The 14,863-nt window shown below is 32.8% G+C and overlaps 1 protein-coding gene across 3 annotated transcripts in view; it reads left to right on the forward strand.

Annotated features, from left to right (window-relative positions):
• CSMD3 (CUB and Sushi multiple domains 3) overlaps positions 1-14,863 on the forward strand; it is a 572,913-nt gene that overhangs the window by 184,379 nt on the left and 373,671 nt on the right. For all 3 annotated transcript variants that reach the window (XM_005516952.3, XM_005516953.3, XM_088051522.1), the window contains exon 5: positions 2,847-3,054. In XM_005516952.3, the coding sequence (XP_005517009.1) occupies positions 2,847-3,054 (208 nt within the window). The remainder of the gene's footprint in view (positions 1-2,846; positions 3,055-14,863) is intronic.

Genomic DNA, 14,863 nt, shown 5'->3' on the forward strand with positions numbered 1-14,863 from the left:
CCCACACTGTCCTTGCTCCTCACAAAATCCACTCTTCATTGCTTCATGTTATTCTTGCTGTTTTGCTCCCTGCAACATAAAACTTGTACCACAGGTTATTTTTTCCCCGATTAAATGTCCATGAGGCACACACTGGGTTTCCCCATCTTGCTGCTTTATCCTCCAAGTATACTGTGGTTCTTGAGCAAAGACAGTCCCATGAATGGGTCCTTTCCCATGGGAAAAAGCTCTTAAATGCCTTTGAGGACTCCTATCCTGGTAGTTTGTTAGAGATAATTGAGAAAGTTACAGAAAGGCTGGGAAAGAGATTAGCGTGGATCTGCACCAAAATTACAACAAAGCTTATCTTTCCTCTCTTGCTCGTTAACATCTCCTTACTGGGCTTGTTGCACATTGATAAAGAGCAGCCATTGTTCCTCTTCCTAAATGTTCCCACACCAGCTATTTTATTTGCAACATTTCACAGCTGACATCTAAGAAATTATGCTGCTTCAATTGTGATAGAAATAGGGGTACTAAAATCAGGTTGCACAAGTTACATTTATTACATTCTCTTTTATTTGTCAGGGTCTTGTGCACTATGAAGTTAGTGGTAGAACTCCTGTCAACAGTGTTTGTCAATTTACTTGAAGATCAAATGTTTTTTTTACAGTCTTCACAAATTAAGGCACCAAACATTTGCATGGGCATAATGTTTCTCAGTCTTCTCACAGATGGGAGCTTTTACCTATGGGGATCTGATTGCAAGACTTGAACCAAGCAAATGGTATTGTAGGTGGAGGAAAATAAGATCATAGTACAGTAATTCTGTTATTTATTATTCTAATGCTTTCAATGCACTAAGGTGATATCCAGTGTGCTTTTGGTTATATATGCAACAATTAAATATAGATAATATTAATTGTATTTGTAGCAAATTTGCTACACGAATCAGAATAAAAACCATGGTGATTTGTTTGGGCCATTTTACTGATAGTAGCAAAATCACACTTTGGAAAAATCTCTAAACAGCTGTGGCTCAGAATAAAGGGCACACTCATTGACATTGTTTATATTTTTAAATAGTGCCACACTAATTTTTTAAGTTTTTGTATACTATAGCAACATTGTTAGTAAACAATTTGTTAGATTTCTAGGAATTAAAATATTTTTCTCTGTAATTTATTTGTGAAAAGTAAAACATGAGTTCTGCAGTACTGTATGGAAGTTTGCTAAACTAGCAATTTAAAATTATTTTTCTGAGAGTCTGTAATAAATGCAAGCATTATATTCTTCTTATTTATATATTTATTTATTTATTGATTATCCTTTCACAGTATAGGGACAGAACCTGTGGTGTGATGAGATTTCTAAGTTTCATTATATTTAGTGTATTTAAGGTGCTCTAGCTAATTAGTAAGAATAAATTTAAGAAATGTCTTTTACTTCATTGTTGTTGGTGGTGGTTTTGGTTTGTTTTGTTTTGATATGTTTTTATCTGGCCATGGCAAAATTTAGCAAAATTTTTAAGAGAAAAAACCTGGTATTTTAAACTCCTAAACTGCTGTAATAAAGAATCATGATTTTTTTTTTTTCTTTCTGCTAGAAGTGAGTGTGTCAGAATTCTTTAAACTTTTTTTTCTGTGATCCTATACTCCTTAAAGTTGTTTTATGCTTTTTCTATCCTCATCTTAATTTTTCATCAGTATTGACTAGGTTTTCAGACTCTGGGGCAAGTTTTATTCATGTTAGCACTCTAATTGAGCAGAAACAAGAATTGCTTTTAAAATATGCTTCAAACATTTGGGTAATAAAGTGAATAACTAATGCAATATGGTATTTCCATTCAAGTTATTTAAAAGATATTTCCATTTTGAAAGAAAAAAACCCACTAAATTTCCAATTAATTTTATTAGCTCACAGAAATAATTTTAACATAGTATCCTCAAAAATAATTTTTGAGTTATTAGGCATATATATACTATAAATAAACATCAGACCTTTGGAATTCTGACATCAAATGACAGAACATCTGTCTTTTGAGAATTGTTTCATCATAGAGTAAGTTTTTTTAGAACTGATTTTGTGAATATCCAATGTTTGCTGGTATATCCAGCATAAGATTACATGCTAAAAAGTAGAGTAATTTTGGTTTCAGAGTCACCATGGGGAAAAAAAAAAATCATTGTGATAATTGGTCAAATAGTTTCACAGCTATCCATGTCATGAAAAATGTATTCCTATGGTAAAATTTTAAATATTTGATCTATTAAAACTTATTTTACTCTGATGTAAACCACTTAATTGTGAAAGCATCTTGCATCTGACATTAAAAAATCACTCATGAATGTCTGTGGTTTGAAAACAGATCACCTGTCTGAAAATGAGAAAATTGTATCTCTAGAATAAACCTAATGACTAGATATTCACTAAAATAAAATATGACAATATAATTAGTGTACAATGGATAAGATTCTCATGCTTCTTTATTCAGTATAATGTGACTGCTGCACCTCACATGTCTCTGTTTATGATAGGGGTTAAACTCAACTTGATTTATGAAAATATTTTTGGTTAAAGCAAAAGCGGAAATAATGAAATTTTTGCATGCTGTTGTAAAGTGACTGAAGCAATGCTAATCCAGATTTATAATTTCTAATAAATATAAAATTGTAAATATACGTGCTGGCACAAGTATAATAATCCTTAAGTAATTGTAACTTGAAGCAATTACTTTTTTAACATCTTAATTTTGGAGTAGAATTCCAAGTCAAAAGTGTTAAAAAGTCTTAAGCAATTATTCACCTAAACAGTAAAGAACTTTACATTCTTAAGGGATGATTTTCATTTGTTTGTTTTTTTTACAGCTGAGGATTCTTGTGGAGGAACTATGAGAGGATCAAGTGGAATTATCTCAAGCCCCAACTTTCCTAACGAATATCATAATAATGCAGATTGCACATGGACAATTGTGGCAGAGCCTGGTGATACTATCTCACTCATATTTACAGATTTCCAAATGGAAGAAAAATATGATTATTTGGAAATAGAAGGTTCTGAACCACCTACAATAGGGTAAGTCAAATCTTGCAATTTTAGTGTAATAAAAAGTAAAAGATGATGAAATGTGAAAATACAACTTTTTGTTACTTTTCCTTTTGTGAATATGTAATCTTGCTAAAAAAAAAAAAACAAACCAAAAAAACACAGTAATAATTGTGACCATGGCATAAATGTTGATATTTCAATTGCAACTGTAAAATGGTTTTTAAATCTATTCCAAAGATGTAGCATCAAGATGAAGGGCACTGTAGACTCATTTGCTTCATTGTCTGTGTCTAGCCATTCAACCATTTTTGTATTAAAAATGTATATATTTAGAAACAGAATGGGATGGACTCATGAACTGTTAAGGATTGGTGAAGCCTTCAGAGATTTTCATAAAATGAGAAAGTGAATGGCATGGAGGCTTTCAGCACAGAGCTGGGGGAATTAGCATTGGCCCCACCCGTTAGTCATGGGGTGTCTCTGGAGGAGTTTCTGTGAAGAGAACTGCATGCACAGTCTCTAAATTATGTGAGTGTGGAGGTAATACATTTACCTAGAAATATCCATCCTGATCTGTGAGATAAACCACCCTGAGCTGAGTAGTCAAAGTGCGTTTTGACCCTGGTTTTACTCCAAATATAATACCTTTAAGGAGAGTGTCTGCTTGTTGACTTAGTAGTAGTAACAATGTTTTTGCTAGTCTGACTACCACAATTTTTAATCTCAGTGTAGATGCGTTACGTAGATGTTGTAACACAAGTACAAGAAATAAAACAATAAAAAACCTATTTCAAGATCAAATTCAGTTAAATAGGAAAAATATATATTATGCTGGATATTATGTATATATACTGTAATATTATATATTATACACAAAAACTAAATTATACTTTCAGTGGTTTCTGGTCTGGCAGTTTTATGGTAACACAGCATCACACTACTCAAGAAACATGTCAATATGACAAATCTTTGTGTTTGTTTTAGTGGTTTAAATATGCTGTTGATTCACAGAAAAGAAGTTGCATACAAACCCATAAATCACAGTTATGGTCTTCAGTAAAATCTTGATCTCTTAACTGGCTCATGAAGCTTTATGGAGGTTCTGTATGACAGAGGCATGTGAACAACAGGTGATACAAGTTGTTGGCTAGGTATATTAAGGTCAGTAGAGTCTTGTTTTCTTCATATCAGTATAAACCCCCTCCAAAAGTAACATAGACCAAATAAAATGGTTTTGATTTTATAATAAGAAAAATATCTAAAATTAGATAATTATATTGTTTTAAAAGCATCAGACTAGGTTTCTATGAGTTGCTTATAAGTAATATATTTTTACTGCTTCAGAGTGTCATAAAAGTCTATACTCTTAAGATTTAGAAAATAGTTTTTTTTATAATTTGAGTTAATTTATACTGCCACCTACATAGTTAATTACCTGTATTAGAATATTACTTAATTGCCGTTGAGTTTTTCAGGCTCTTAAACTGAAATCCTTTGAACTGGCTGTCAGCTAAAATATATTTAAATAATAATTTATATTAATTAGTGAGGTAACACCAATGACATACAGACATTATGAGTCACTTGAATAGCTAAATGTGCATTTGATTTTTCTTGAATGTGTTTCATTTATTCATTTATGAGCCTCAAACAATGATTTCATTTTTTGTTCTACAAATGCAAGGCTGTATTCAAATGATAAAATAAGATTACTTTATGTATGGAAATTCCCATTATCTGTTTACAAAACATAAAAATTTACAATGCTAATTTAATAATTGCTTATGTAGAGAAACAGACTGAGAGCATACTCTTTTTTTTAGCTTGTCATTTGTATTCCATAAATTGGACTGGTGTGTTCAGTTATGGAAAAATATCCCCCCATATGTTGGGGAAAACAGCTTTGGAAAGCTTAATTAACAGCAATTTGTTAATTAGATTTAGAGTGGTAATATGATATATGCCCTTAGACTAAACTAAACCCAGGTTCTTTATCTTATATTTTGGGAAAAAAGCTTACCTAATTTTCAGAATTACTAAAAACTTACTGGGTGATCTGGATAATAAGTATTATTATAAAATAATTTCTTAGAAAACTTGGTGCTTTATAAGACTATTACACCTATTGATTTTAAAAAAAGCCTTCAAATTTTTCTTCTGTACATCAGCTGTCTAAAAAATATCTCTACTTTTTGTTTCTAACTGAAATAAAGAACCAGATTATGCATCAAGTAGATAGGCTGGGGTTATACATAAGACAAGACTTGGAATACTTTATGAAGTGCTAACTTTCTGTAGTTTTCTAGTCAGTTGTTATAATATTTCAGATATGGCAGTCTTTTCTCTCAAAAAAATCTTGATAAGCCATTTTCATTTAAGTAGCAGTAAAAAATTGTGTAGATGCCCTTCAGGGTTCTTGTTGTTCTGTTGTTTATTCTAACATTTGCCAATTTGAGTTGAATTATGGAATTTCTTAAATTTTGAAGTGAAACTGAAGGAAAATTATTAGTTTGAGAAAATTATTTTCCCCATTTTTTTCAACAAAAAACACCCAACCTGAAAGTAAATAAGATCTAGTGAGTTGTTCCTTTTTGTCTATGAAAAACCAGGTCATGCCAAACTAATACAAAAGTTGACAGTTGTTTTTCCTCCATATTTGGAGAGCTTGATTGTTAATTAACATTTTCTGTCTCTTAATCCCATTATTGTAATGCTATGAAAGAAACAAAATGATAAACAGAACCTGTAAGAAATATTAGTGAAGAATATGCTAACTATTCATAATTAAAGTGAGACTGAGTAGGCAGATAATATCTGTTATGGAAAAGGGTATTATTTAGGGTTGGGATTTTTTTGTGAGGAAACGCAGTTTTATCCATGTTAGATATGTACATGGTCACTTTTGTTGCCAGTTTGGTTTCAATAAAAATTAGCCTTTAGGAGGCATTTAAAAATTAAGTGTACTGTTGTGACAACCTTCAACAGACACATGCATTAATAAAACAGATTCTCAATCAGATCTTTTTAACAAAGTGGTTATTTTATTTATTGAGTTTCTGATCAGGTGAGATATATTTTCAGTCAATTTACTTGCTGAAATAATGCTCATATCAAAAGCTAGAGAGGAAAACCTCTGTCTGATGTAAATTTGGCAGCACAGGGATAGAAAATTATGCCTCAATAGTACAACTACCAATGAAAGCAATAATAAGTTGCAGGAAACAAAGAAAAACAGACAAGACAAGAGGCAGAGGTTCTCATAAGAAATTAAAATAGGAGGCAAAAAAAATCCACCTCAGGCCCAGCATTTATTTTCTTGAAAAATCATATCAAATTAGAAAATGACAAGTATAACAGTCTGGTTTTTAGTAATAAAGACTGTTGATACTGTTTTAGATAATTATTACTGTTGTCTCACTAATAAAAAGTTTTAAAATCTGTTTTTAATGCTCAGAGGAAGGACTCAGGAAGGTAAGATTTATGAGTAGTATGATTTTAATAAGTATGCTAAAAGCCCCAGATGAGAAAGTTTGTAATCTGATAACAGTTGAATTTAAATTTAAATAATAGTGGCAAAATTGATACTGCTTATCATAGGAAAAATGATTTCAGAAGAATGTTGTGGCTGTAGCCAAATGGGTAGAAAATTTTATTCAATTAATAGAGCAAACAAGGTGCAATTATCAGAGTATTTGTTTACTGATAGTGGATGGAATTAATTTTTACTGTATTTAATTGCAAAAAACCATACATACACACACACACACATACATACACACACACACACACACACACACACACACACACACAAAAGAAAAAAAAAAAAAGTCACTTCAAAAAGCAGCCAAGTTTTGGAATGCCTAAATCCTTTTCTTCTAAAACAGGGAACAGAAGGTAACGGAGATAATGCTTAACTGTGGAACAGGGAGAGCAAAAAAACAGGAACAGGAGGAATACCAATGCTAAAAATATTATCTGGTTTGAGTCTTTGATAATCTGTCCATTGTGTCTTATCATTTTTATCTTTTTCTGAAGGACTGAGAGCAAAAATGTTCTTTGCTTTCTTGGAAACAAAAGCTTTCCATAGAAACCAGGTATTTTTGTCCTTTACTGTTTGCTTCTGTGATTTAATTTTTTGCTTGGTGATTTAGAATTTCACCTGTGGCATTTCCATGAGGTCGTCTGGAACCCTCCAGGAAGCACAATGCATTCTGTAATGTGTAGGTTCAGGCACAATGATAGTGTTCAGGAGGGGAATTTGTTACAGTGACTGTGGAGGTTGATGGCATGTTTTTCATTGTTCTATTGTGTGATTCTATTTGGTAGTCATCATCTGAAAACAACTTTGGAACTGGCTTTACATGTGGTACTCTCAAAATTCTTACTGAAACATGAGAAAGATTTGAATCTAAGAGAGGAATAAGATATCAAATAACGTGTTTAACAGTAGAGGCGGAGGCTTCTCTTATGTTATTTTGTACTGTTTGTACATGTATGTTTCTGAAGAAACAGAAGACCCTTCCATGGTGAGCACCCTGTTTTGATGGGGTTTTCTGCATTAACTTCTCTGGTTGTAGTTCCAAGTGCAGTCACAAATGTGCCTCAAACTCTGCAGGCAGAATAGACACATATAAACATGAGTTACCTGATGAAAATCTGTCACTTAAGGGTAGAGACCTTGAAGTCTACTCTTCTTATAAGAGAGTTACTTTGTGGCATTTAGATTCAGTGCTTAGTGAAAGGAGAATATGATTTCAAGAAATTGTCGTATCTATGGAAATACAATTCAACCAAAGGTGTAAATCCAGAGTTTAATCCTGGAATTCAACGTTTTGCATGTGTCCACATAACCAGGTTATAAGGAAACACAAGACAGAATGACAAAACCTTATAAGCAGGATAGTTCAGCATGGAAGAGAACTCAGGAGCTGAATTGTCCAATCTACTGCTGAAAGCAGACTTAGTTCTCAGGTAAGGCAAGGCTGCTCAGGCCTTTATCCAAAGATGGATTCTAAACAACCTATGTGGACAACCTTCTTAATTTCCTGACTGTCCTCATGGGAGGAAAAACTTTTCCATTTTTTCCTAATATAGAAATCATTGTTTTCAGTCAGAATCAACAAACAAGGATTTATTATTACCAATTGTCTGTTTGAGGTCCAAACATCTCCTGCGTTCTCTTTCTTCCTTATGGATAGGCAGTGATATGACCTTTCTCCTGAGCAGGTTGGCTGATACGGCCAATCCTAGCTCATGAGTTGAAGATCTTCTTTCCTCAGGCTCAAATTGTCCCATTCATCTTACAAGGATATGTACATGACCAGAGATGTGATTTGTCCTGTCTTCCTCTAGAATACTAAATGCTAAAGCTTATCTGGCACATGTGATTTGTAACTGTATAATGGAGTCAAGCCTCAGTGAGAAAACCATCTGTTAAATTCCAGAGTGTACTTGCATCAGACAGGGAGTCACATGCAGGCACAGAATCTCCTTGTCTCATTGTAGTGCAAATGAACATTTTACATGGCCACTGTGATGCTTTTTTTGGAAAAAAACACATGTTCCCACTTCTATTTCTGACTCATCCCGTACCTTGTGTTGGCTCAGGCATTTACCCAGTCACAAAGGAACTGCACCAGGAGGTGATATGAGTAAAAACCAAGCTTTTTTTCTTCCTTTGTTAGTGAACAGGAAACACCAGAGTTGAAGAGTGTATCAAGGCACATAGGGAGGGGAGTATTGTTTCTTCAGGGAATAGAACAACTTTATTGTCAAAATAAAGCCTGATCTGTTGTCTCCTTAGGTACTTGTATGTTGTATAACAGTACCCATGTAAAGATCTACTTTTTTTTTTCCCCTTTTACAGTAGGTGCAGAAACTTCACAGAGTTATTCTATTTCCTTTATATTTTTATACTGTATGCTTAATTTAATGCATTCTTGTGATGATATAAAATATTTTATTTTGATTAATGTACACAGTATCAGGAAGACAGTATTTGGTTTTTGCTGTTGCAAGAGGTGGTTAAAAGCATTTCTTTTGAGGAAACTTTTCTGAAGCTGCTCCTAATTCCGTACCTTTCCTATGTTCAGGAGTAATGCAAAAGAAACACTTGCAAGCCTTTTCTGAAGTTGCATGTTTTCATTATTCTGATAGTAATTTTTAATATGCATGAAGTTATTCTCATCTGGAGTTAGAGATTCACCAGCAGTTATCAAATGAGCAGTTACATTGGATGGGCTTTTTACATATATTCTTCTCAACAATGACAGGATTATATTATTTCACAGAGTCTTATCAACGTTCAGAAACAAATAGAAAAACAGTCTTCTTGAGTCTTGATATGCAAGAACAGTACTCTGGTTTTCCCATATTCCTTTTTGACAAAGCTTTACTATTACTACTTTTGTGTTTCTATGGGTCACTTTAATCCTCCTTTGATGAAACAGCACAGAGTGCTTTCAGTGTGGCTTATTTGTAACTCTGCTTTGTAGAAATCAGGTAAAGAATCGTCTAGTCCTGGGGGATTTTGCTAATGAATACTTAAAACATGTAACAAAAAGAAAAGTAGCAAATAAAATCAGAATTCTCTTACAGCAGATTTGGGGAATAAAATAGAGGCAGGAAGATGGCTTGATGATTTAACAGGGAGCACTTCCAGTGTGCTTACTCCAGCAGAACACTGTACTTGTTTTGATGTGGTCATTTGCTATAGTCTCAGGATGGCAATTGTTGGAGTAGTAAGGGAGACATTACTCTTGTCTTGACTGAAACATCAGTGACTGAACTCGTTAGTAAGTTTTATGCTGTGTGAGCTGTATGGTGGGGGAAAGTGTATTAGGATAGTATAAATCTCAAAGCAAGGCAGGGAAAAAAGCATCACAACCCACCCAAACCCCAAAATAAAACTAAACTGCAAAACATATAATTGTTTCATTTGTTATTCCAGAGTAATTCAAATTTCACATTTTCTTCTCATATGTTCTGAGTCCTTGACATGTTTACTTTATTCAGAAAAATAAGTGGCATGTTGTGGGAGAACAGTGATCCCTAAAGAGATAATCCCAAATCACTCTAATTTCTAGATTCTGAATTAAAATTTTTGGTATGTTTTGTACACTGAGTAAACTAAATGCTTTCATAATTCCATCTTCTATGTCTCTGGCTAAAAGTATAATATTTTAAATACATTAATGAAATCCTTTGCATTCATTAATAAATTCTGACAAGATAAAACATTATTTATATGGGTCATACAGACTAATCATAACTTCTCAAACTGATGCGTTTTGTGATTGTCCATCTGGTTTGCCTGTGAATACCACATAAGGATATTTAGGATGCAATTCACTTGCAAAATGAACCAGTGGCTAAAACAAACAGTTAAGCATCCTTTTAATCTGCTAATGCAAATCCATTATATTAAGAATCAACACAATGCCAGTGTCAGAACATTTTTTTATAATTATACATGCCATCCTATATGCAGGTGACTAGTGACAATCCACAACTTTCTGGCCATAACCTAACAGTCAGTAAAAAATGAAAATAAACCAGTCATGTACATTTACTGTATGTTTATTTCTTCTGCATACAGTAGGTCATGCAAAATTTCACTCTTAGGGTGGTCATGCATTGGAATAAATTATCCACGGTGGTGGTGGAGTTACCATCCCAGCTGGTATTTAAGAGATGTCTGGCACTGGGTGATATAATTTAGTGGTTTAGGGTTTAGAGTGCTAGTGCTCAATAGATGGTTGGACTTGATGACCTTAAAGGTCTCCCAACCTTGATCATTCTCTGATTAAGTGATTTCACCTCACATTATTTAATGTTTAATCATAATGAATGGTAAGATGTAAATCCTACTTTCAATGGCATCTTTATTTGGTTGTTTTGCGAGGTTTTTTCGTAGTCAACTATTTTTCTATCCTCTACTAAAAAGCTTATTAATGAAGAAATATCTTTGTTAAGTGAACTACATTCTTCTTTCTTTGCTAAATAGACCTTTTGGATATTTCTGTAGGAGTCCATAAGTAAGTTGTTGGCAGCTTCACATCTCCCCATCAGCCTTTTCAGTATCCAGACTAGTGTCTTTGAATCTGCAGAAAAATAACCTACTGCCATAGTACATACTCTTTCTTCCTGAAGCATATAACACAGGTTTTGACATCTTTCATGTGGATATATTGCACTGCTGCAGAAATTCTTTTCCCCATTATTTTTTATGCCAGAGGAAAAACTTAAACCGTCATCTCTATTTTCTGAACAAGAATGTGCTGTCCTGAATGTCCTAAGGGAAGTTAAGGGTAAGGTGAAGGACTGTTTGAATACAACTTATTTTCTGTTTAGTAACTGACACTGTGCCTTTCAAGAAAAAGAATCAAAACAATTCTGAAGCTTCCAACTTTTTAACTGAACTTTCCAATCCTTTATAACTTGTAGAATCTGAGATTCAATTCCAAAATGCATTTCTTGTTTGTGTTTTGGTTATTTTTGAGGTACTTGTTTCCCAGAGAGTTAATTATGAAAAGAGAATTCTGTAATAAGGTGGAATTAAGGAAGTGCTACAGTGTTGAGTGCAGTTTAAAGCAGAGTTCAGCTCCTGTGGGAGAGAAATGAGAGATGATTATGACAGAAGCAAAGGCTAACAGTCCTTAGAGCATTGTTTTTTCATTCAGCTTTGAATTACAATTAATCTACTAGCAAGACCTTCCACCAATTGTTAATGGATTTAAACTAGGTAGCTGAAAGCTAAGTTTATACTGAAAATTTCACTAACTATGAAGCTACAGTTTTTCTAGATGTGCTGGAAATTATTTTTATTGCTATACTCTGTGCGTCATATATAGATATAAATTGGAATGTTATAGAAATGTTGCCATTCCATCTGGTTTTGGTGATTTTGAACACAGGTTTCCCAAAACTGTGAAGTAGTGCAGTACATTCTATTATTCTGTTCTATAAAGATTCCATAGAAATAAAGCTTAAATTGTTAAACTTGTAAGTTCAAGTATGTGTTGCTGTTTTAAAGTGATGCAACTTGATTTAAATAAAAGTCTGATCTATTTAATATGACTTTTCCTCTTAGTTGGTGCAAAGCTTGCTACTGATTCAGGAAAAGGGTAAAAAATTAACGTGGTGGTTTCAGTAGTTTAGTTCAGTTTACACAGTGGAGTCCAGATTGCTTTGCAACATATCCTGTATTACTGGTGTCTGATTTTCCTTTGGGTTCACCTGTAAACATGGGACACAGATTTAAACTTTAGTGGCTCAGAATTCATGTCATGAGTATCTGTTGTGGTTCTCAGATTGAAAGCCATTTGTTACAACCAATTGGGTCATTCAAGACATTCATATATATATATGTGTTTTCCAGTGAAAGAAAATCTATTGACAAACACTGTGAACTGAAGTGTGAAACTAAACCTGAGAGAAATCAGAGTTCAGAGTAAGATGCCATTGGGGAGAACAGTGTTCAGCCAGCTAAGTAATTGGTACTTTTTTGGTACTAAATCAAATAGACAAAAAGGAAGGTACTTTGTAAAATATCAGGTATATATATTTGTTTGCATTGACCTAAGCAAAAATAAAAATCATATAATATATCCTTTGGTATTATATTTTAATATATATATGAATTTTTAAAAAATAAAGGAACGGACTAGTCTGCCAACATTGAGTGTTGAAGTAGAAGAGCAAGGCATTCTTTGTATTCTGAAAAACTGAAAAATAGATACATGGAAAAGACTCTTTAATGAAAAGGAGGATTTAATTTATCTGGAAATTTGTTGAAAGAGCATAATGGCATTATATAGGCATACTAAGATGCTTCTTTTTAATGCAAAAAAAATTTATCTAAAAATATGAAGGATTAAAGCAGTTTGAATGGAATTTTATTAGTGTTTATGGGTAAATAGGCATCAATACTAAGAAATAGTACATCAGTCATTAAAAAAACTTACCAAAACAACTTCAAAAAAGAAGGGGTTAATATATTCCACAGGAGATCTGGCAGTTAAGTGGAAGTGAATGTGTAAAGTATATAATAACAGACTATCCTATTTCAAAAGAAAGATATAAATCATAGTAAGAGACCTTTAAAGCTCCTGGTGCAGTCATAAAGATATACAGAGCAGAAAGAAATTTTGCAAAAGGTGAGAAAGAACCACATGACTAATGAATAAAAGCATAAAATACTAAGAGGCTTTGAGAATACAGTAAGAAAGGCTATAGCAGTTGCCTTTACAATTACCAAAGGATATAAAAGACAATGATGGAGAGAGCTTGTAACTACATTACAAGGAAAGAGAAAACAATTTTTTTTTTGGTGAAAAAAAATAACAGAGGGCAAAGGAAGGAGACACCTGGAAAATTGTAATGGAGACAGCTCTGAACCATGTAAAAATAATGGAGTAAGTGATGAAAAATTACTGAATGAAACAATTTAATTCTCTTTACTAACCAATTTTTTACTACAAACTAGCAGAAAAAAGACTCAGTTTTGTCTGTAAATATGTGATGTACTTAGTTGGGAAAAGGCACACAAATAGTTGCTAGTTAGTCTCCGTAAGTCATGTGTTGCATCTTAAATGGATTAGATCTAGGCCTGGTAATATTAAATATATTTGGAATATCTCAGTGGAAGAAGAATTATACATAAATATCAATAATGGCAGTTTGGGGGGTTACAGGCTTCTTAAAGGGCAGCAATATATTCAGCAATAATGCTGGTAAATCAAAGTGGACTTGAACATGTGAAATTAGAGAAATACAAAATGTAGGCTAAATAAAGAAGGCATAGGAGGAAATATCAAATAAGGAATAAATACCCAGTCAGAGGACTAATACTAATTAAATACATCAAGAAAACACAAAAAAAATAAATATTAATAAGAAAAAATATTGAACACTGTGTTCTTGTGTGCATATACTTTTATGTGTGTAAAAGTAAATTGCTTTTATAGTATGTGCCCTGCATTTATACAGGCACACAACTTCTATAGGTTGTAGATAGGGTTAATAAAGATTCTGACATGGGTTGAATTCTTATTCCGCTGAAAAAAAAATCGTACATTGATTTTCATTTACAAATGTAAATGACATTTGATATTTATACAGCCTTTAAAACTGCATTAAAATATGCATTTAAAATATTTTCATGTTTCCTAATGAGGTATTTCTTAATATATCATGATAAAATGAATTTAAAAAAACAAAAAACATTTGAAACAATATTAAAAAATCTGGTGGTGTTGTGATTCAGTAGGGCCAACATTTGTTTGGTGTGTCATGCTAGGATGGGTATTAAGGCTTGAGACTAAAGAATACTGGCACAGTTGTGGAGCCTAAGCTTGCTTTCACCTTCTGGTTAACTCTAATAATTACATTCTTATAAGTTAATAGTGTAAAGATTAGTCTTAATTTATAGCATGTGAATTAGTGTCCTGCTATCTTTTATAGGTTATTAGATCTGAATATTTGCAAACTTTTCTACTCATATTTTTTCAGTAGAGTTGCTCAAGGTGCTCAGATAGCATTATCTCATTACCACAAATATCAGTAAAAGCATCATATAAGGATTTAGTAGATAATAGATTCTGCTACAACATATTTTAAAATGAATATTTTCTTTTTACTGCATAATTTAGAATATATCAATTTCCAGTCAAATGTAATGTAACAAAGGTTCTTTTGGCAGCTTCAATTTTTGTGGTAATACTTTTTTTATTTGGTAAAGTAAATAAAAATCATTATTGTAAGAGATGCTTATTTAAAATCTGCCCCAGTCTGGCACATCTGCATAATGAGCTGGCTATTCACCTAGGGTACCAGA

The sequence above is a fragment of the Pseudopodoces humilis genome, chromosome 1 (assembly GCF_049639895.1).
Source record: "Pseudopodoces humilis isolate 2021_Gansu_Grassland_sample_001 chromosome 1, ASM4963989v1, whole genome shotgun sequence".
NCBI classification, from domain to species: domain Eukaryota; kingdom Metazoa; phylum Chordata; class Aves; order Passeriformes; family Paridae; genus Pseudopodoces; species Pseudopodoces humilis.